Source organism: Pteropus vampyrus, unplaced genomic scaffold (assembly GCF_000151845.1).
Source record: "Pteropus vampyrus isolate Shadow unplaced genomic scaffold, Pvam_2.0 Scaffold548, whole genome shotgun sequence".
NCBI classification, from domain to species: Eukaryota; Metazoa; Chordata; class Mammalia; order Chiroptera; family Pteropodidae; genus Pteropus; species Pteropus vampyrus.
Genome location: NW_011889329.1, coordinates 133,765 through 156,799, shown reverse-complemented (window position 1 = coordinate 156,799; position 23,035 = coordinate 133,765). Strand labels below are relative to the sequence as shown.

At 36.9% G+C, this 23,035-nt stretch overlaps 1 protein-coding gene across 11 annotated transcripts; it reads right to left on the bottom strand.

Annotated features, from left to right (window-relative positions):
• Positions 1 to 577: 577 nt before the first annotated feature.
• Positions 578 to 21,728, bottom strand: FAM122B (family with sequence similarity 122B). Of its 11 annotated transcripts, XR_002777919.1 has the most exons (11): positions 20,664 to 21,727; positions 18,404 to 18,494; positions 14,410 to 14,466; positions 14,072 to 14,115; positions 13,933 to 13,987; positions 13,559 to 13,660; positions 13,184 to 13,269; positions 12,564 to 12,628; positions 9,713 to 9,809; positions 2,658 to 3,263; positions 578 to 2,329 (listed from the first exon to the last, which is right to left on the bottom strand). XR_002777919.1 is itself a non-coding variant. In XM_023525273.1 (10 exons), exons 1-10 carry the CDS (start codon positions 20,759 to 20,761, stop codon positions 2,260 to 2,262), a joined length of 765 nt encoding a protein of 254 aa, XP_023381041.1. In that variant the 5' UTR covers positions 20,762 to 21,728; the 3' UTR covers positions 578 to 2,259. The 11 variants fall into 11 exon arrangements, 10 of the variants coding, with proteins under 10 accessions (XP_023381041.1, XP_023381040.1, XP_023381042.1 ...); XM_023525273.1 differs by lacking the exon at positions 2,658 to 3,263 and having other exon boundaries at positions 20,664 to 21,728; XM_023525272.1 differs by having other exon boundaries at positions 578 to 3,263; positions 12,564 to 12,625; positions 20,664 to 21,728.
• Between the last annotated feature and the right edge of the window lie 1,307 nt (positions 21,729 to 23,035).

Sequence of the window (23,035 nt, the reverse complement as noted above, 5' to 3'; positions counted from 1 at the left end):
GTGTGTACATACATATATACACATACAAAAATACACACATACACACACATACATGAGAGAGACAGATAAAGCAAATATGCTTAAATGTCAACAACTGAGGAACCTGGGTGAAGGATATGTGCGAGTTCTTTGGGCTACTCTCACAACTTATCTGGAAGCATAAAATAAAATAGTCCACAGATTTTTAAAATACTGAAAAGAAAACTGAGTGTCTGTAACCTCATGCATAAAAGGCCTTTATTTTTTCCTTTCTTCTAAAAACAATTTAGTCTTATGAATATGTAAAAAAAAAACAACATAAATTGAAAACAAGTAAGAAATATGTATGGTCTTGGCAAGAACCTTCTAAGCTGTCAAATTTTACAAACTGCTCTTGAAAATTTGACAGATTACCAGGAGAAGTTGATCTGTTTTGAGAAACAGCCCAAACTTCAATACAGCTATTAGTTCTTTTGTGTTCCTGATACCCTTTCATTCAAAACTTGACTACGATTAGACACAGAGAATGTAATACTGGGCTATGGAGGCAGAAAAATCATTATTAATAAGAAAAAAGAAATAGACTTTGAAAAATTAACAGAATTTTATACATGTGTACACACTTTATTAAATTTGCATTCTAAGATATACACAAAGTCAGCATTTCACAAAATTTCCTATTATTCCAAAAGCAGTTTTCATGAAATACAGTGATTATATAAGTCGGTCAAGCAAAAAGAGCATCTATAGGATTTTCTTATCATATCATCTTTCAAATAGAAGCCTGAAATATGATATAATATTAGACTAGGAAGAATTTTAATTTATAACAACTATCGCTTTTCAAATATTAAACTTTATATAAAAATAAAGGGGTACTGTCAACCAAGCTCATCTGAAGGTTAGCATCTCTTTTATTTATTTCAAAACAATCCCTGCACAAACTTAACTTTCTAGTCAATTTAAACAATAAAGACAAAACTTGGTTTAAATAATAAAGTGAATCGTCTTGCCTCCTAGTTTCCATTGGAACAATTTCATTTTCCTGTCCCAATTCTACCTCACTATAGAACTTCAAAAATAAATATTATCACATTCCAAAGGTTATTTCTTAAAAGTTCTAAATTAGAGCCCCAAAAATGATGGCCAAAAGTGTCCCTTTAAGGCAAAACGACAGTAGAGTGAGGGTGGATAAACATCCTGTAAGATAAAACCATCTCTTGGTATTATATAGGCAGAAACAGCTTAACATGGTTCTTTACAAACAGAATAAACACTGAATAACACTGAAGTAATGTTGCTTTGAAATGGCATACAAGGGAAGAATCTTCATAATATACACATTTATGTTAGGTTTGAAGGATTATGGACTTTGCACAGGTGAAAGCAATTATGAGAAAGCCATTAATGGCCAGTATGGTGGTTACTATGGTTTAAAATAAGCAACACATCTGATGCTGTAAGAAAACAACTTACTGCCAAGTGATGCTCTCTTACAATTCAAAGAGAACAGGTTTCCCTTCGAGCCATAGAGTATTACTAGTTTGTGAGTACCCGCAAAGTGCAACATCTTCCTTTAAGATTCAAGGATCTTTGCCTTCAAAAGATACAAACGCAGTAGTTTTCATTTCTTACATTCACTGAAAAATGGATTATGATCCTAGAAGGCAAATTTGCATATTAAATACAGATAATTCATCCATGATATTTGAACATTAAAAGAAATCTATCATGACAGACATTTTTTAGTTTTAAATAATAAATAACACGGCAATAGACTATACTCAGGTTTTTCAAATAGCTCCATTCAGAATTTCCCTCTTTTCAAAATTAAATAAGTTTTGGTACCTCGGACTTACTATCACGTACATTGTTCACAGCTCAAGCAGCTTCTTAAAAGCAGAATGCACAACGACACTGACTTTTTCAGCTCCTAAAAGCTTCTTTGTAGATATTAGACTGCCCTTGCTATAAGGCAGCATGAACAAGAACTGGATTCTGATTCTGGTGGCTACACAATGACCAAAACACAGTCAGCAGCACCACTCACCACATAACAAATGAATCCAATGACAAAAAAAGTAATCAGAAAAAAGCGGCAATCGAGATAATATGTGGCAATCAGACACATAAAGCTCCCTTTTCTACCCTACCTTATGATATATTTCTTTACAGCACAGCACTGTACCCCAAGGCACCTCAGGCCTCATAATACCACCCAAGACAAGCTGTCAAGCTCCATGTATGCTTTTCTACACAGTGGTTTGTGTGTAAATAACATTATTCATTCATTTGTAGATGCTCCACACATCTGGTCAACGCAGGAATTTCTTCTCCTTGATAACACCACCTAGAAACATTAACAATATTTTATATACTCCTTAAGGGAATAGCTTTAGGCAGAAAAATATCAACTGTGGTAGCTAAGTCATACATAAGAACCTATGGTGACTACTACAAGCATCCTTTAAAGTCCGTTTACATTCTCAGCACTAAAACCAATCCTCACACAGTCCAACAGCTAAGAAGCAACATGGGTAGTAATGAAAGCAACTACGTGTTTCTTCCGCTCTGTGAGAAATGGCAAGTAAGCAGCTCAAACAGAAAAGGGAAACAAAATAATATACTTTAAGCTGATGGAGAAAAATAAAAATTTAATACAATCAAAAGCAATTCACCTATTATTGTGAAATAAAAAGATCTGAAACTATGTAGTCAACGGAGGACAAAAAAATCTCTCAAGCAAGAGAATTTCTGATCAACTGTAGCTCTCATATCACTGCTGGGAAAAAGAACCATTATCAAAAATACATCAGTGCTTTCTTTAAACATATACTCTAAAATGGGTGCTCTTTGAGGCACTGAGAAAATATAGACTCTAAGCAATCAAAAATGAATATTTGAGATTTAGTCACTAGATCCAAAATGACATCAGCAAAGAGACATAAGTAAGGTCATTACACTAGTAAAATTGAACTTTAGAGAAGAGAGATGCCAAAAAAGAATGGCGTCAAAATGGTTTAAATTTGTAACACTTTAATCCTCACTATGGATCAAAGTTCTCTGCGTTCCTCACTGAACGTTTTATGTAAGAAACAGCAGTTAAAACACTGAATCAGAAATGGGTAAGTCACTTGGGTGAGAGATCATCCATCAAGATGAACGGAGGGCATGAATTGGAGCATGCTACTGGAGACTCTGCGGTTGTGCTGCCTTTAGCCAGTGAGTCTGAGGATAAGCCACTGCTGCTACTGCTGCTACTACTGCCATCCAAAATATCTGAACTGAGGACAAAGCAAAAAGAATTATAAGCAGATGCATCTATCAGGGTAAAGGTAAACATAACATGCAACAGCATAGTTTTAAAAACTCATGAATCAGTAAAGCGTTTGTAAATAAAAAGCACAAAAGCAACAGCAATGAACTACATCATGTACTATATTCAGATACCCCCGCAAAAGGACAAAGTCACGGAAACCCAAAGTAAGACACTCAAGGTTCTGTATCATTTGAGTACTCTCCTGGAGGCACCAGATTGTCCAACACATAATAAGCGCTCCCATGGTTTTTGTGAGGGAGATCCCTTACCTTCAGCTCAAGAGATTTATATCCTTCTATTTATCTTCTTACCTTCCCATCAGCCTTAGAGTAAAAGGAATGGTTACTTGTTGAGGTACCTACTCTGGACTGTCTGAAGTATTCTATCAAGTACATTGCTTCATGGTTCCTGTAGCCCAGAACCAAGTCTTTCAACTGCCCCACAGTTTATCACTTCTCCACTCCCAAGAGGCCTTCAAATGAAACACATTTTTTTTCCATAATTTCCTCCATTATTTGCCTTTTAAAGTCTTCTCATTTTATGAATTTCTTACACTGTTTCCTTTCCTCTCGCTTTAAAAACCCTAAGGTCTCCCCACCATCTCTAAAAGATGTCTTTGTTTGATCCCTTTCATTACTTCCAGTTAAGCTTCTAAAATAAATGCTCTATATCCACCGATCCAATACACTCACAGTCCATTCACCTCTTTAATCCTGACAACTGGCTTCTGCTCTTACCCTTCCACTAAAACTCCTGATCTGGGCCCCAGGAGCCTCTACAGCCCAGCTCAGGGCCTCATGGCTCACAATAACCATTCTGGCCTGCCTCATAACTCTGGCCTCATACTTCAGCATTTCCAATCAAGAGCCTTCACAATTTAGCACCAGGCTGCCTTTCTGGCTTTGATTCCCATCAAGCCAACATATAAGCTCTATGCTCTATATTTGGGCCAAATTCACTCTTTTCATTTATTTCAATATTACTGAGTTCCTGCCAAGTTCAGGAAGTATGCTAAAACAATGGTATATATAAGACAGACGTGGTCTCTGCCCTTATTGAATTTACAGGAGAGTGCAGGAGACAGACACTGAAATAATTATGCTAATGAATACAGAATTATAATCTGTGATCAAAGCAATAAAGGAAAGATACAAGGGGCTCTGAGAGTATGTAACATGGGCAATCTGATCTGATTTGGAGGAACAGGGAGGAATAAGGCTCTCCAAAAGTGATATTTGAGCTGTCATCTGAAAGATGAGTAGGCATGAACTAGGTAAGCTTTGGGAGGAAGCAAGGGTAGTTCTAGAAGCCAAAAGCAGGCTAGTGTGGCTGTAGAACAGAGTAAGGAGAACACGATGAGAGACAAAGCTAGAGAGGTAGTCAGGCAGTTTTAGGATTTACATACACATACTTTTTATTTTTGAAAAGGAAACAAAGCACGGAATTGGAGAAGAAATCATGAATCAGGAAACATGGGTTCTAGTTTAAGTTTGATCACTAGCTCCTTTGCAAAAGCCCATCCTGATCTAATGTGCTCTAAGGCTAAATATTTTGAGTCTTTAATATTATCATTTTTATGAATTTCTAAGTAAATATATTTCTAGTGTTGAGCAACTTGTGGTACCTTTGGAAGTTTCTGGGCCCTATACTACCCTCAATGAAATGTAATTTTTCCCCTGCTGCTCCTCTACTCTATTTTTCTTCAAAATGTCATTTCGTTCTATTGCCTCTGGACTGTTTTTAGGTGGAGACAGAATACAAATAGGCTTCAGAAAAGTAAAAATAAAAATGGAAACAATATACTCCACAGTATTCCTGCTTTATGCTCACTGCTGTCAAATGCATCATTAATAATACCACTTTTAAGAAAGAAGTTTGGAAAATTTAGCTGGCTCTGATATTTTTTCAACCAAAAGGCAAATGGGTCTAAAATATGAATTATTCAAACTACTGAATGAGAGTTGCATAGATAATCTAAGATGTTGGAAAATCAAAAGACCTTTATATTTGCTTTGGAACATCTGTGATTTTTTTTTCCTCCTGCAGCATTTTGCCTAGACTGATATTAAAATGAATTTCCTTTCCTAAAGTACATATTGACTGGGCAGCCAAAGTACATGCTCTATGCTACCTGGCAGGAAGAAACGGGCTTGGATTAAAATTTGGCCACCAAGCAGATAATCTGAATATAAATAAAAACTTTCTTATTCCCACAACCAGACTTATGGTGAGATCTGGGTTAAAAGATTCCATTTGTAATAAGATCTGCTTTCTTAGGTGACTTCTGTATTCATTCAAAAACATAGAACATAACTCATGCACAGAAATCTATCATCTAATACTGTTGATTATCTTGAGAGAAATAAGCTAATGGGAAGCTACCAAGAAAAAATATATAAATCTGAACATGTCATTTCATACTTAGTAAACCTTTAACCAGGTATTCTCACTAAACTAAAATCTAGTTTCTGTGCTAATTAATCTGGCACTACTACCCATGTCATGGAAGCACAGATTACAGGTCACCAATTACCCACTGTTAGTACGTCTGCATAAAGCAAGACTTAGATGATATTTTAATCCATAGAGAGATTACTGAACAAAAGTGATTTTCTGTGCCTGCTATTAAATCTTCTAAAAGCAACAAAGTATAGTCTAATTTGAGTTTCTCTCTTTCCTAGCTTAAGCTCTAATGGAGGTGTTAATGAGCCTTAGACTAATGGCCAAAAGCCAGATAGTGGTAAGAAAGTAAAGAACCTAGACAATCCAAATTGGAAATAGAAATACATGAATCAAAAATAAACTAATTCATTCTAGCCACTGAATATATATTTTGAGGCAATATTTGAACCACACAACCAAAAATACTTATGACTGGTAAAGCAGTGTCCTCTGTCTAAAAAAAAAAACTAAAGGTGAAACTGCAAGAGAATTAAAACATTCAAATGATAAAGTAACAACAAAACTAGGATGCCCAGTGTGACTAGTGCTCTCACCCCATCTTGGCTGAGCCACTTTGTGCCTCGTCCAGCCAATAAACTGGGTTTTCTCAGATTAATGGCAGGCGGGTAAATGCACTAGAAATTAGCCACAGCCCTATCAGGCCCAGCAGATTTTGGTATAAGGTAAGACTATGGAGCATCATCCCCTATGCCTCGATGTGGGTTAAACTGGTCCATAGGACATGTTCTCTAGCCTCTACTATTTTATCTTACGAAGTCCCAACATTATCTTCCCATAGAATCTCTAAGTTTTAAAAACTACACATTTAAATATGATCATTTCCGCAGTTACATTGGGGACTAGAGATTAAAAGTATCTGCAGATATCTAAGCTGCTCACATAAACATCTTCGAGATACACACACACACACACACACACACACACACATTATATATATATATGTATATATATATACATACATTTCTATTATTAATCATGATTAAATCTAATTTTTGTAAATGTCGCATATTCAGTATGAAATTTTCTTGCCATGACACATATAACATTAAAAATAATATTAAAATCACTAAGATAAATCTAACAAAAAATGTTAAAACCATAAATTAGCAGTCAAGTTAACACTGATGCACCGGGCAAGAAAACTCATAGAAGACTTTTTCCTTTTCTATAGGAGAAATAGACTATTATTTAATCTTCAGTACATGACGAGCAGCCCTGAAAATTTCTTTATTTTCATGCCACAGATTCCCAAAAGAATGAGGAACAGAACAAGAGTTTTCAACATACTAAAACAATCAAAGCACCATGCAAAGGTGTACTTCCAAGCTGTGATAAAACTCTTGAAGTTCACAAGGACTAAATGCAGAATGACATAATTCCTGCCTTGTGGTGACAATGTTCCCCAAGTTTGGTTAGCAGAGATTTCAGAATTTTCATTTAGTAAAAAATATGATATAAAGAGTAGGCCTATTTCTTTGAGCAGCAGTTGGCACTCTGGACATAATTCCAAATGGGTCTATCCTCAGACTTCACATTTAATTTGAACTTCAAAGATGTCAGATTTTAAAGATTACTATCTAGTATATAAACTTTAAAGTGTTAAAGCCCATCTTTTCTTTGCAGGGTAGGGCAGGGAACAAACTATAGCAATTTAAATGTTGAGATAACATCTACTAATGATCTGATATTTTTTCTACTCCCCAAAAGGTATAAAAATGGTTTCCTTAGTTTTGTTATCAAGTAGATTGCTATCTTTGGTAACAAAAGCCAGAACACAGCTACTTCCTGTCTTAGCCCCATTTCTAATAATATGGATGTCTGATCAATGAAAAAGCATTAAAGAGATAGAAAAAAGTTTCTGCAAAAGTAAGATCAAACTATTACATGTCAGGAATAACTTTTATTTAAAACTTCTTAGTTGTAGCCATACATGTCAGCAATATTAGTATACGAGGTGTCCCAAAAATCTTAGTGCAACAGTAAGCTTTAATATCCTCAGAAGTCCAGATGCTACAAACCTACTAAAAATATAAATCGAATTTTTAATTACTTAAATATTTTTGACACTTAGTTTTGTGAGTAATAAATTTCCTTTTAACGTATTATTTGAGTCATACGTTGGCTTGTTACCACTCTCCAGTGTGAGGGAAAACTTTTTGTGTTTATGAATTAAAAGTACCTTCCATCACCAATGTTCCCAGGACTGTCATAGCCACAGGTCTTCAAAGAATGGGAATAGTGGCAACAGAAATAGAAACCTCACAACAGCCACCGTTGTCGATAGCTTAGGTTGTGCTGTTCAGAGGAATAAACATCTGAACAAGGAGAGCAGACTCTTGGTAAATACCCTGCCTTCTCTTTCCTTATTTATTTGCACAAACCTATTTTATGGCATCCTGCTCAGTCAGCCTATAACAATATATTTTTTTAAATTACCTCACCCTGTGTGTATGTTTTTAGCTTGGCAAAATTCTTTCACGTCTTTTACTTAACTTGGTTACTTGGTTAGTAACTGGGTAAGCAAATCTATTTATAATGCTGCGTACCTATATTAAAACACACTTTACCATAAAAGCGATATATAGTTTCCATTAAGTATAGAGTTTCATCCACTAGCCCTCCTGACAAGCTTTAGAAGTTTTCTCTTTGCAATCATCCACATACCTGGAAAGGCACTCTAAACCAAAATTAGCTCACTGAGCTACCAAGGACAGACAGAAATGAGAGAGTAGAAAGACTGTGGAGCTGAAAATAGCTAGAACAATCTAAAAAGCATCTGTTCCAAGGCTAGAACAGTAGTGATCAACAAGTCTAATAAACTAGAATAACCTGACTAGAAATATAGGTTATCTTCCACAAAACATGGAATATGTGACTTGAAAAAGAATCTAATCTTTACACCTTATAAGGATTAATATACACAATTCTTCCATTTAGAGGACACCATCCTTGTAAAGGATGGGCTCTTAAAAAAGACACTCAGCCATAAAACTCAGGGAACAGAAAGTTCTAAAAGGCAATACACAATCGTGTCTAGAACATGGGTGCTCAGTGAGTTGATCAGAATGTATTTAAAACTTTCAAATTATTACCTGCTATTAATCCTTCTCTTCTTTCCAATCAGTACCCAGTGCTCAACTTCAGGTACAGGAAAATAAGTTAACTTTAGCACAAAAACACTTAAGGGCCTTAAGTTAGACACCTAAACTAGAATGAGTAAGAGAATCAGGAAGTGTTACTATAAAAATGAAATCTTAGTTAGCATTGTGACGAAATTCCCCAAAACTTTCAAAAATATTTTATAACAATAGATAACGCTATGTAGAAAAGGCCATGTTGAAGAGAATGCTGGCATCTGCTAAGAAGTACAAAATAGTCACAGGGAGATAGAGTACAGCATAGGGAAGAGAGTCAATAATACTGTAATAATTATGTATGGTGCCCGGTGGGTACCAGACTAATTGAGAGGATCACTTCATAAATTTTATAAATGTCTAACCACTATGTTGTACACTGAAACTAATATAAAATACTGAATGCCAATTTTAATTGAAATTTAATTGTAAAAAAAAAGGATAAAGTACAAAACGCAGGCAGAGCAGCTGTAATCAGTACACCGTTATCCAGAACAACCAAGAAACTCTTTTTCACACCACCCAGCTGTTTACACTCTCCCACACCATTAGCACCTACAAGAGAGGCTAACCTAACAGGAGCTAGGCATGAAGGTAAAGGTGCCAAAAATGATACACATTTCCAAAGAAGTACTCATGACTTTCAAATGATCTGCTTTTTCACATTACCTACAACTCCATGGAGATTTCCCTTCTTTGGAGCATGGATAAAAAGTTGAATATCTTTTAAATGAGCACAGTATGCTTTTGATGTAGTTCTTTTTAAATAGATCATACCCTAATATCCTTTTGATTTTATTTATTTATTTATTTTTACCATGAACTGAGATCAGATAATTGTGCAGCCTCCGGAGACAGCATATTGGTAGTGCCTTGGAAGAGCCTCTTGGGCTGGCTTTCAGTCTCCATTTCACCTAAAACAGAAAGAGATGATGCTACAGTAAAACAGTTTTACAGACTTAGTGCTAAAATGGGGTCATCTTTGTTTAACCAGAGCTCAGAATACTACTTTAAGCTATTACCCGAAAGGTATTCTTCAATATGCTTTAACGTAGAAGAATTATACTTCCACGTAACCTCACCCAAAAAGTCAGCAATCCTAAAAAAAACAAAGCCTTCTCATTTATTATATATAGCAGTTATGTTCTTTAATAGAAGAGTAGAACACTGAATGCATCAGGCAAAATAAATCAAGGCTAACCACAGTAGAAATAAAGTATTTCTGAACAGCTGAAACTCACAGTGAATAATAATTTATGCAGATGATTTAGTAAAGACAATTGATTTTATATATTTTAATATCAGAACATTTCCTGAGTTGAAGTCAAATGGTTAAAAAGTATTCAGCCTGTTGAAGACTGTATAAAATCAAAGGTTGCTTTAGGCTACAGAGTGAAAATGAAGATTAAAAATACAGTCATGAGCCACATAACGATAACACTTAGGTCAATGACGGGACACATATGTGAAGGTGGTTCTAAAGATTATAATGGAGCTGGAAAATTCCTATCACCTAGTGAGGTCACAGCACATTCCTCACATTTGTGGTGATGCTGGTGTCAACAAACCCATTGCACTGCCAGTCGTATAAAAGTATAGCACATACAATTATGAATAGTACATGATAATGACAATAAATGACTATGTTACTGGTTTATGTATTTAGTATACTTTTTATTATTATTTTAGAGTCTACTCTTTCGATTTATTTTAAAAACACATTTGCTGTAAAACAGCATGCTATATTACGCTGGCAGCAGCCTCATATGTCTCACAGTTTCCATGTCTCTTGATTGCATCATTTTCTCTTGTGCTTGATTTGCTTTCATGTTGTTTCATAGAGTAACATGCTGTACAGATTTGTAACCTAGGAGCAACAGGCTGTACCACATAGCCTAGGTGTGTAGTAGGCAGTACAATTCAGGTTTGTGTAAGTGTACTTTATGATGTTCGTACAATGGCAAAATTGCCTGACAATGAATTTCTCTGAACATACCTCTGTTGTTAAGGGGCACGTGACTGTAAGTTTGAAAGCACATCCATAACTGAAAGCAATTATTAAACAAATCACCAAACTGTACAGGCTACCTCAATCCTATAGATTTTCTCAGAACTGGTAATAGAAAAACTTTGTATTAAAGGAATAATGCTTAATATTGTTCACCAGGAGTAAAGAGACAACCCTAAGTTAAACAGAAAAATCTCCTTTCCAAGTAAGCTATGATTTAAAACATGCACACACCTTGGTTTTGAAGCTCTTTATCTGAGCTATAAAATGGAATATTAAAGAAAACTTAAGTCGTGGTCCCAACTATACTCCAGTAGGTAATTAGTAACTGTGAACTTAAACATGTACAAAATTCGCAAGATGGAAAAAGATCAAGCAAAATCAAATAAAACATACATTTTTTCCATATTAGCAATTAATTCATATTATCTTTCTTCTTGAGCTATTATGAATATTACTAAAATTCAGGAAAGGTTATATTTTTATTTGCTTTTTCCATACTTTAATATGCAGCTTTTAAAAGCTGCTAGGGGGCTTTCAATAATAACTCTTTAGCAAAACACTTCAGCCCTTTTTAGCAAAGAATCCCTCCATCTGCTGGTATATTTTGGAATAGCTTTGAAACTAAACAACGATACTAATTCTACCAATTGCCTGTAACAAATTTAAAATTCATAGTAATGACAATAATAAGTTTTAATTTCCACGTGTTACTTTCACATAGTAGCTCTTGAGAAGGTTCTTAGGATTGTAAATAATTCCTTAAAGAGAATTGAAAAAAGACTAATGGTTTATAAAATAAAATTTATTCGCTAAATACAAATATTGTCACTGTATCAGGATCTATTTTCCAGAGCACACCATCTTTAATTTTAAGTTGTCCGAAATATAGCACTTTCTGAATCACTGGAAAATTTTCACCAAAGCCCACAAGTATCCATTTACCTAACATGAGGAAAGTTGATTTGTTTACTGGCCCTGAAGGTGATCTGTACAAAGAAACCACTTACTGAATTGCTTTTTTAAAATTATTGCTAAAACTCTTGTTTAAAATGACATCCAACACTTGGAATCGTGTGGTCATATCCCCAGGAATAAGGACTAAAACTGTGTTAAATTTGCCTTTTTAAAAATAGATTCTATCAGGTGTCTTCCATAAGCAGCTAAAACTAGAGTTGAGTGAGATCATTTTAGTTTAGTGCTTTGTGGTTCAAAATAAGGTAATCAAGAGCACTCCCATTATACCAAAAACCCTATAGACTTGAATATGAGGCAATTCTTTCTTCACCAAAGTGTAATTTGGTGGTGGCTTTTATTTGAGCATACAGCATGTTTATAGACCTATTTGCTATGACATAAGCATATATTTCTGCAACATATCAACATGCAACTCTTTTATATTCAGATTACTGAGAGGCAAAATTTTTGGAATATATATTGATAATATGAATATATGAATAAGATTCAGTTATGAAGTATAAAAATATAGACGGTATCAAATAACTAATTTACAAAATTTAGTATCAGTAAAGCATGCATTGGGAAGAATAATCCACATCTCTTTAGGAAAAAGGATTCATGCCTTGAAGTAATTTCAAACAAATATTCTAATTTGTAATTCAAGTTCAGCTAGGTTTAATATCAAAAGTACGACACTTACCTTTTCTTTTAACAGGACCAAGAGCACTGGGCCTAATGCACTTGACTGGACTCTGACTCCTCCTGCTTCAAAGAATAAACAAATGGGATGATGTAATGCAACTTAAACATTACAGCCTGCCAAATAAGTCAATAAAATGAATATTCATGTAGGGAAAAATGGAAAATGCTGTGTTCCAGGTTGAGTAACTGAAATGCCAATACATGATCTAACCTGGCATATGGCAATATGGAATAACATGGCATTTTAAGCTATCTTTTAATATCATTCTATAACACAATATTGACAACACTTTTTTTTTTTTAAAAAGATAAACCTTATTAAAAAGTTATTTGGATTTGACTGGTCTACGATCTTAAACAATATATCCTTATAAAGAACATTATTGTGTATGTGTGTGTTCTCTGAATATAAACTGGCATTAAGTCTCAAAAAATGAATCTGGTAAAATGTCAATGGTGGAATATAGGTGATAGGTATTATGGCTATTCACTGTGAAATTCTTTCAATTTTGCTATCTGTTTAAAAATTTCCATAATAAAATGTTGAGGAAAAAAGTTCATCTGAGACAATTTTAATGAATAGCATTTCAATCACATTTAAAAAGCAGGTTCACCTACCTGGAGAAATGTCTCGGGCTAGAAATGGGACTTGGTGGTAGCCCACTGCTGCTCACAAACATTTGTAAGGATGGTGAAAAACATTGCTGGAAAAGCATATTTAATATTAAAATAGTTCTAGTGCTCCAATTTTCAAAATATTCTTCACAAAAAGACAGAAACAACATCCTTAGAATTATTTAGCTATGTGTCTCTCATATACATATGAATGAGACTACATATACATATTAATTTTTTTCCAAATTACTACCATAGATTTCCATTGATTTTCCTTCCAGTCATTGGATTCTTTAAAAATGAAGTGCTTTATGCGTGTGTTTGAGAGTAAATAGCTCAGTGTGTGAAAAAGAGTTAATATCTTGTCAATAAGCCTACCTTTCCAAATCCTCTGGTGGGTGATGGTGCCGGAGAAACTGGAGTGAAGTCAATCCTTTTAGGAGAATACAATTTCTCTGGTTTGTCAAAATCACTATCACTCTGTAAACATAAAGTGTTATTTCTTCATAATTCAAAATTCAGCACATCACACCTCTTCTTTACTACTCAAACATGCCTACAGTTTTAGAATAGAAATGTACAGATTCTTAAAAGTCGCAATGTAATATTCTAGTGGAGAAGCAGAGATCAAAACTGAATACATAGTTGGAAACAGAAGGGACAGAAATATATGGAATAATTAATAAGCCAATGAACAATATACAGGTTTCTAGAAAATAAAAAAAAAAAATAAGGAAACATGAATACTTTACCAGGCTCAAGCTCTCATCCCATGATTGGCTTATCTGCATTGCCGTTTGCACTTCCCTAAAATAAACAAAAATGAAAGGCCATCAGTGCTCAGAAACAAGACATAGATTAGGCTGTGCCCTATTCTTGCGAAGTGCTAACCTTTCATGTGCAGCTTCTCTGTTCATCATATCCATGCCTTCCTCCTGCCAAGACAAACATGTGCTGAAAACATAATACTTATCCACAAAAGTTCTTTATTTCAAAGAAAAGAAAAAAGACTTTTCTACCTTATTTGACATAATAGCAGTACAGACATTCTAAAACTGGCACCCATGTCACATCTGTATTTTATCTGAACACTCAGAAGAATTTTAATCTGTCAACAACTAACCAGTTGCAGCCTGACATATTTCTGATATCTACATCTTCAAAATGAAAATAAAATCAAAATGTAACATTCAGAAAACTGTAATCTGTGCTAGAAAAGTAAAATTTACCCTTTTGATTTGATGCACTCTGCTACTTGGAATCCGATTAGGTGAGGATGACAGCAACTGGAGAGAAAGTAAACATTTACTATTTTCTGGATCACAAAGTAGCAATCTGCTAATCAGCACTAGTGTACAACCTCTAGATAATTTTTCATATTCTTCTTAGAAATCTAGCTCTTTAAATCAGTGAACATTAATGCACTAGAGGCAGTACATTCAGTCTTTACAAAGTACACCAGGTGTCCAACTTCAAGGCACCACCTGTCGCTAAACAGACACCAACTTTAACATTTTTCCCAAATGAATGCAGAGCTGTATTCGTATTTGTACACTTATGTGAAAAAAATAAATAAAGACTCCAGGCCTTGGAAATATCCATTACCCAACTAATCTAAAGTAAAGAACTATATAAGAAGGGAAAGAAAAACTGATTTTATTCATTTTTACTACCAATGCACCAATGGAGGAAGACAGACTAAGAAGACCAGTATAATAGTATCTATGATTAATATTTATCAAAAACAGTTTAAAACTGCATTAAGGAGACTTTGTTTCTATGATCTAAGTAAATTCTAAAATTTGATCACTAATGCTATTACCACAAACCTCGCTAGTTAAGAAAAATCAATGTGGAAGGCAAGGTATATTTTTAAAATAACTGTTGCTTTCCCTTAGATCACCATTGTTTAATAGCACAAAGCTGAAATGATTTGGAGACCAAATTATGTTTCTTCAAAAAAATCACAATCTGATCACAAAACGTAAGGTACAATTCATATCAACAGACCTTACAGGGTTCTAATAGCCATAATGTAAACAACCATTATTTATACCCTAATGGAATGCAAATGACATTATAGGACTACCCTACTGAATAAGACAATTATCCTGTTACAAAAGGCCCTATCTAGTAAAACACTGTTGAATACTAATGTAGTAAGAAGTATAAAACGGTGATAAACTGCTCTAAGTTGTTTAGGCAAAAGCTAATTCATGTAAAAAAAATTTAAAGTTATCCACTGAAATATGATTTTATCTCAAAGATTATCTCTTCATTATCCACCCCTTCCTTTGACTTTTTCCTCTCCTAGACTTTGAAAAAAAGAAGAACTTTACCAGTAAAATCCTTGTAAAAAGATTTTTTTTTACATGTTTACTGGTGAACTCTTAATAAGGTCATTTGAAAAACACTAAGCTACTAGGCAAGTAAATAAGGCAGGAAAGACTCTAACAGGAATAATGTGAAGGGAGCATGGATGCGTCCATCAGGGAACAAAATCCCAAAGGCAGTGAAATAATCAGGAAAGCCAAAGTGAGGATTGCCAAAAGCTGACTGTGGAGAAAATCAGAAATTTAGATGCTGCATCTACATGATGTACAACTTATCAAGTTTAAACAGAAATGGAAAGTAGACCTGAAAGAGAGACAGAGGAGTAAAGTTGTGTCTAGTACCAGAAATAAGAGTAATGTATAGGCTGAGAGAAAAGCCAAGAAGTTCAAGAAGGTGCTGGTAAATGGTGATGAAGTAAAGCAAAGAGCTCAAGTAGAAGAAAAGAGGCCTCTGACATTGGCAATGAAGTAGGCACTGGTGACTTTTAAAGGAGCAGGTTTTTAACAGAGCTTTGGTAGGAGTAATAAGATTACAAACTGGCCAAATAGTTGGCATGAAATTAGTAGACAAGGAATTAGAGGCAATTGAGTACAGATTAAGCTTTGAAAAAGCTCAGAGAGGAGAAAGGAAAAAAGGGAAAGAGAAAACTATGAAAAAATTTAAAAAGTTTATTCTCCAGATATTAGACATGTGAGTCGGGGAAAGAAGGTGAAAGGAAAAGAGCCAGTGAAGAAGAGAGTGAATACACAAAACGGAGATGACAGACCAAGCAAAGTGACAGGAGAGTCAGAAAAGATATGAATCATTAGGAGAAAACACCACATGTGAAGGTAAAGACATTTTAAGAAGAAAGCTGACGTGTATACAAGATAGGTGTCTGTCTTCTCTGTGAAGTGAGAAGGGTCATTTACTGAAAGTGAAAGGTGGTGAGATAGGAAGCTTGTGGAGTTTTTTTAAAAAGATATGGCATATTGCTTTGGAAAATGGCATGGGGCCAGTAGCACCTTGTACCCAACATGCCCAGAAAGAATTTATCTTCTGTCCCTTTAAACAACCAACTCCTCTCAATTTCTCTACTGGTAATAAAGGCACCACTTTTCCCCTGGTCGCCAAGAAATAAAACTGCAGTCACTTTGAGTCCTCTTTCTCCCTGCCTTTATATCTAACCAGTTGTCAAATCATGAAGATTTTTCTTCTGCATGTCTCTTTCATCAGTTCCCTCCTTTCCACTTCATTCATCAATGCCCTACTTTTTGCAGGTTAAAACAGCACATAGCTAAGTGTATTGAGATTTATAGAGTACACTGTGATATACTCATTATAATGTAATCAATATTATGATAGAAAGCAGAAGGGGATGGGGCGAAAGAACAACAAAGAGCAGTGAGTCAAAGTAGGTATTTTAGTGCAGCCAGAGCTTAGGGTATTTTTGTCAGGGAGTAGTGAGAGATGAGCCTAGACAGAGTTGATAAGAATCTTCACATCTTAGAAAAGAGCAAAGTGAAGTACAGAGAGGCACATAAATTTTTCCTTCTTTGCTATGCTATTGATGCAGAAACATCTTTCGTATATACAGCAAAAATAAGTACTTATATTTTCCAGTATCCTCAAGGAAGGAGGCGAAGTAAATCAAATCTCCAGATAGCTAACATTCCCCCTTATTTTTAGCCACTTGAGCTGGAAATTTTTCTTAAAAGTGTGATATTTGTCCCCTTGTTCAACAGATTATACCAAACAGAATGGCACTAGATCTTTATTCTAATCCCAGCTCTGCTACTTACTAATTGTAAGTAGCAAAAAGTCCCTTATATTGGCTAAGTCTAACTGCTGCCTCTTTTAATTGGGAAAAAAACATCTGCCCAGCCTACTTCATTGGCATTGCTATGAGATTAAATGTGTGAAAGTACTTTGTGACATGTAAAATGCCATGCAAGGGTATTACTATAATTTAAGAAAAGGCGGAAGACGCGAGTATCCATAAGAACATCAATTATTTTATGGTTCTATGCCATTGACACTTCAGGGTCCATTAATAGGTTCTTAGCCCTTATACTCAGCCACAATCTTTTTTTTTTAAACTTCTGTTTGCTTTTCAGTTTCCCCCTCCCTTGCTAGGAGCCTTTAGTATGCCTTTAACCCAAATGTTCCTCTTCTGATTTGCTGATTCTCACACACTTCTGGGTTGGAAGCTTATTATAATTGTGCATAAATTTTAGATGATTCAGAGGTCAGAGAGGCTCTCCTATAAATAAACCAATGAACCTTTGTGCATAGACTATGGAAATCTAGTTCAGCCATTTAGAGATCTGTTTGCTTACATCTCAGATGTCTTCCAGAACACTGCAGTTACTAGATAAGTGGGCTCCACATGTGAAGTGCTGCTATATAAAAACCTCATCATAATTTCTCCCAACACAACCAATAAGGTGATCCCCAACAGCTCTGGCTATATAGAACAGTCACGATCAGCAACTCCACTGAGAATACAAATATGAACATTTTAAAGGAGTCTTTCTTTGGATAAACAGCATTGGCCAACAGAAATAAATACTCTGCTACCATTTATGTGATTTTTTTTTTCATCGTAGGACAAATAAAGACCACTGTTCTCAGCTATAATTTGAAGTTAATCCTGACTTACCTCACAACCATGATGGAAGTAGTGACACAAAACAATGAATAATTTTTAAAAATACCAAGTCCCACAGGCAAGAAATATTTTTAACCGGGTCTCCTCTTTTGCGCTGAAAATGGCCACATCATTAAGCAGCAAACAAGATAGGTAAAATAATTTTTTCTATTGTAAACATCTGTGCATAGCATTATCATCTTAAGAAAGAACTACATTTGAAAGTGCTTCCCCCAATTGAAACCACTAAGGATACTTACTTCTATACTTACCAGGCTATGACGGCTCATAATCGTTGTACTATTCCTCCGAGTTTTAAATGGGTAAGCCTGAAAAATCTGTGAAAGGTCACTGAAAAATAAAAATAAAATTATTAATGTCTTCTCATTTAAGATATTCTTCGACTATATTAATCCCAATTCTCTAGTTATCAATGAAATCTTCGATGCCTCATTTCATACAATGAATAAACTCCTCACCGTCCTCTTCAGAGCTTCCTAAGTGGTGTGCTGTGGATTACAGGTTGGCGGAGATACTGATCTCCGTTGGTGGTTAGGGGACAACTAGGAGAGGCATGGGGCGGAGCTCGAGACTGGCTGCCTCCAGCTGCTTCTGCTCAGAGCTCATCCCCCCAAACCGGTTACCACCAGACACAAATGAGAAGCCTCATCTGTTTACCCCAAAGGACCTACAAACAGTACTGCTTTCTGTGTGTGCCATGACATAAAAAGGGCTGGGGAGCCCTGTTCTACAATATGAGCCTGACCAGCATGTCCCACTATTGCCCTAATGCGTGTTCTACCTTTGAACCCCACTATCCGACTAAAAAATAAGTGTACCAACTAAATAAACATACCTGGAGTTTTGCCCATGTTGTCCCTTCTGCCTCAAGCGCCCTTCTTTCCTCCCACCACCATCTGCCAAAATCCTTCCTCTCCTTCAACACCCATCTCAAATGCCATGCCCTTTATGAAACCTCTCTTCTCTTCACAAAACTAATGCAATCTTTCCCTCCTTTGAATCAAAAGAGCACAATGGAAAATTAGATGCTTACGGAGACACCAACTTTCCCTTTTATTAAAGAAAACTATGCCTGTGTCTTAAACCACTTGGTAGAAGTGTTTTGTTCCTCTTTGTACAATATCTTGCAGTGCCCAGCAGAGTGTATGCCCATGATAAGAGGTCAAAAAGGATTTTCAGGATTGGGACCATGGAGACCACCTAATCCAGCTCTCCTATGTTTTAAATGAGAAAACAGAGACTCAGAAGGGCTAAATGACTCATTCATAATCATAGCCAGTCAGGGAGAAAATTAGGACTAGGCCTGGTCTGTTCACCTCTTCTTCTATCATCACGCTACTTTTCAAGTAATTACTTAAATCGTGATTCAAAAAACAGTATGTTATTTCTACAGCAATCTAAATGCAGGTCAACAGGATCATCCTAGTTCCTAGCAATTGCTTGCCTACCGTATTTAAAAAGACAACCAAAAAAGATGAGTTGATTCCTATAGTATCAGAAATAAATGTAGAACTGAGGATAGCATTAGGAGTCATTCCATCCTTCCCTAGGTTTCAAAATTTAATGAAAGAAAAAAAATAATAAATCTGTTTTTTTCCCCTTTTTGAGGATATTATAATCAGTTTTATAGACAAGGATTACCTGTCTTTGCCTTCCCTGTGTTTGATTAATGTTTTTGGCTAACTCTACTCCCATCCCCTATTCTGGACTAATTCCTTTTCTACAGGGTCTTGCAAATTGGTTAAGATGAATTATCTACTTATAAAAGTGAAATGTAATAGGCTCAGGAGGTCTGCCAACCTAACGTTCACTATCACAAGATTCTACTTAAAATAGACCCTCTGGTGACTTATCCACAAGACCCTACCACTAAAATTCAAGGGTGGATTCTTTCTATTGTTTTGTAAAACCTGTGTTTTCACTGACCTAAGCTACATGCCACTCTTTTTTTTTTTTTTAATTCACTGGAATGCATTTCAGGCAGTTTTAGGATTTGAAAACATTACGACGAATCTGAATCACTTAATATGACATGATCATGCCATTTAATTTCAAGTTATGAGATAAACTGTGATTTATTAAAGTAAAGCTGTGTTAAGGCCAGGGTTCCTAAACCAAGCTTAGAAATAGCAGCTCTTAGAGACAGGTGTCAAGTTGCAAATCTAGTTCCAGGGGCTTCGGTCTGATGTTCAGTAGTGTAAATTAGGCAGGGCAAGCAACCTGTGAGAAGAGCCAGAAGCTTCTTGTAGTTCCTTTTAGAGTGGGCCAACAGAGCCCCAGGTAGAAAGGGCCCTGTTGTCCCTACACTGCACACAGAGTTTGAGATCAAACTTTCACTCAACCTCAGGACTCCAGTCACTGTCAAGCAAACAAGTCCTCAGCCCCTCAGTCTGGAGACGCTAAATGAGTTCCAACTCTCACTTTAGGGAAGGAAGACTGCTTGCAGGGGGTCGAGGAACCCTTGAATCCCCGTAGTGCCTCCTCCCCAACCCTGCTCACCTAAGCCCATGGATCAGGGGAGCGCTGCTGGATCTCCTCAGGGTGGCCCCATCAGATGTGTCAGGCTCAAGGTTCAGCTCCATTTTCTCTTGAGCCATATCGGAGACTTGCAGGCAGGCACAGCGGACAGTGCTCAGCTCCTGGTGCTTAGCTATGGACTCCCAACACTCTCACTGCAGGACTGAGCTGCTGGGGACTGGCAGCTGGGGGCGGGGGCTAAGGGGCGGAGGCTTGGGGGCGGGGGCTGGGGCGGAGAAAAGCAGGAGAGGAGGAGGAGGGAAGGGGGATGAGGATGAGGAAGGGAGGATGATAGTGAGGGAGGGGAGAATGGAGAGGTTGTGGTGGAGGCTTACGATAAAATGTGGAAGAAAGGGATGGGAGGAGGATGGGAAAGAGCAAGAGGGAGGCGAAAAGGATAGAAGGAGAAGCAGGAGGTCAGGGGGTAAAAGGAACAGGACAGAAGGGGGAAAGGAATCAAAAGATATGGTAAAAGGAGGCCAGAGTAGAGAGAAAAGACGAGCACAGGAGAGGAAAAGGACAATGTATGAGGAAGAGAAAGGAGAGGAAAGAGGACAGGGGTAAAAGAGGAGGGGAGGAAACTAGGCAGCGGAGGGACTCATGCTGCTATCATTCGGCTGACGACCTCAAGTGGGGCCGGGCTACAGACACCGCGGCTGCTCTGGCAGCGCTAGCACCAAGGAGCTAACAGTTAGGCAGGGCCCGGCCAGGCGGCCTCGGCGACTCCAGCTCCCCATGCCTAGGGACCTGGTCCAGCCCCCCATACTCCGGGACCAGTCCTGAAGACTCCTCGGCCCTGTGATCGGTGCATCTCCCCTCCCTGGCACCCCTCCCGCCTGGAGGACAGTTGAGGGTTCGGCCCCTCGGCCGCCGCCGCGGTACCTACTCTTCCTCTCTTGGATTCTAATGGCCCGGGGGAACCCCTTGGGGCCAAGACCAAAATCTACAACCTGCCGCCACTTGCGCCTCCCACGCTTCAGAAGCGGGAGCCTCCGCGGGACCACGTCTTCCGCGTCCGGGCACCCATTGGGTGCTGCGCACGCGCCCAGCGGCCGCGCCAATGGGCCCACAGGCACGGAGCATGCGTGGAAGCCCCGCCCCGCAAACTTCCTCCAAAGGGGAGGAGCGTTTCTAGGGGGCCCCGCATCTTCCTCGATGGCATTGGCCCTGGGACCCTGGCGCCCAATTTTGAAAAGAACCAATAGTTTGGAGACACTGAAGCATCATCTTTCAGGAAGAGTTTGAACTAATAATCAAGGGAAATGGAAACTTACGGTTTCCACGTTATTGCGTTTCCAATTTATGTGCTCTGACTTCTGTGATCCCCGCTCATTTTTAAACCCTTCGATTTTGTTGGTCTTTGTCTGGAGGGGAATTTCCTTTTTAGATGATCCATTATGATGCACTAGACTAAAGAGAAGTGGAAAAAAATAAAGTAGTGTAAGAACAGAATCTAATGAGCGTTCATATTTAGCGAGTAGCACTCATATCCATTTTACAAGCACCGTTAGCTTTAACTATATTAGGAAAATTCCAGAAAAACAAGTAAGTAGCAGAACTGGAAGGTTTGTTTTTGTTTTTGTTTTCCTTCTTTCTAGGATTTATGGAGACTTTAACAACCATATTCGGCATATAGAGACTAGAAATTTATTTTATTTAATAAACATCTACATAACAGTTACTGTGCACTAGGCACTATTCTTTAGAGCTTTAGAAATATTAACTCAATCCTCACCACTTGAACGACCCTGGGAGAAAGATGACCATTGCATTGTGTTAATCATACACGTGCAGAAAGTACAGGAAATTTAATGGTTATGAAATTGGTTTCAAAATTTAGCAAACCTAGCTTAATCTGCCTCTTCAGTTCAGTTGTCCCATATTAAACTTGCCAAGCCCATTCATCATTTTATTCTTGATTGTTTGTTCTCTATTTGTAATATGAGAGTTTTTAAAGCACTCTTGGAAAGTTTCCTATATTTTCCTGCCATCTGCATTAGAAATGCAAACTGTTTTTGATCAATTTATGTATCTCTTTATCTCAAGGTCAGCAACCCCCTCCGCCCAATCTACTAAAACAATTATAGTACATTCTATTGTTCACAATTACTAAACAATCATTTGTTGACCACATGCATAGTCCCTAACTCTGAGAAGTCAAACAATTTAGTAGAATCCCTTTCTACTTAATAATTAGGAGAAACTCAAGGATATGTGATAAGATGGATGCTACTTTAGCCATCATTTCCAGGTTTTATTCATATCATTCTTGCCTATCTATACTTTTTGGAGAGTTAGGCTGTTTGTGATTTGTGAGCTTGGGGTCATATCATTCTTGCCTATCTATACTTTTT

What these genes read in the sequence shown, in the direction of transcription:
- FAM122B (XM_023525271.1), bottom strand. Translation starts at nt 20,761, where the DNA reads ATGGCTCAAGAGAAAATGGAGCTGAACCTTGAGCCTGACACATCTGAT. An exon ending in ATAGCCTGGTAAGTATAGAA is followed by an intron (nt 14,467 to 18,403) that starts GTAAGTATCCTT and finishes CTTTCTCTCCAG; the next exon opens with TTGCTGTCATCCTCACCTAA. An exon ending in CCACCAGAGGATTTGGAAAG is followed by an intron (nt 13,270 to 13,558) that starts GTAGGCTTATTG and finishes ATGCTTTTCCAG; the next exon opens with CAATGTTTTTCACCATCCTT.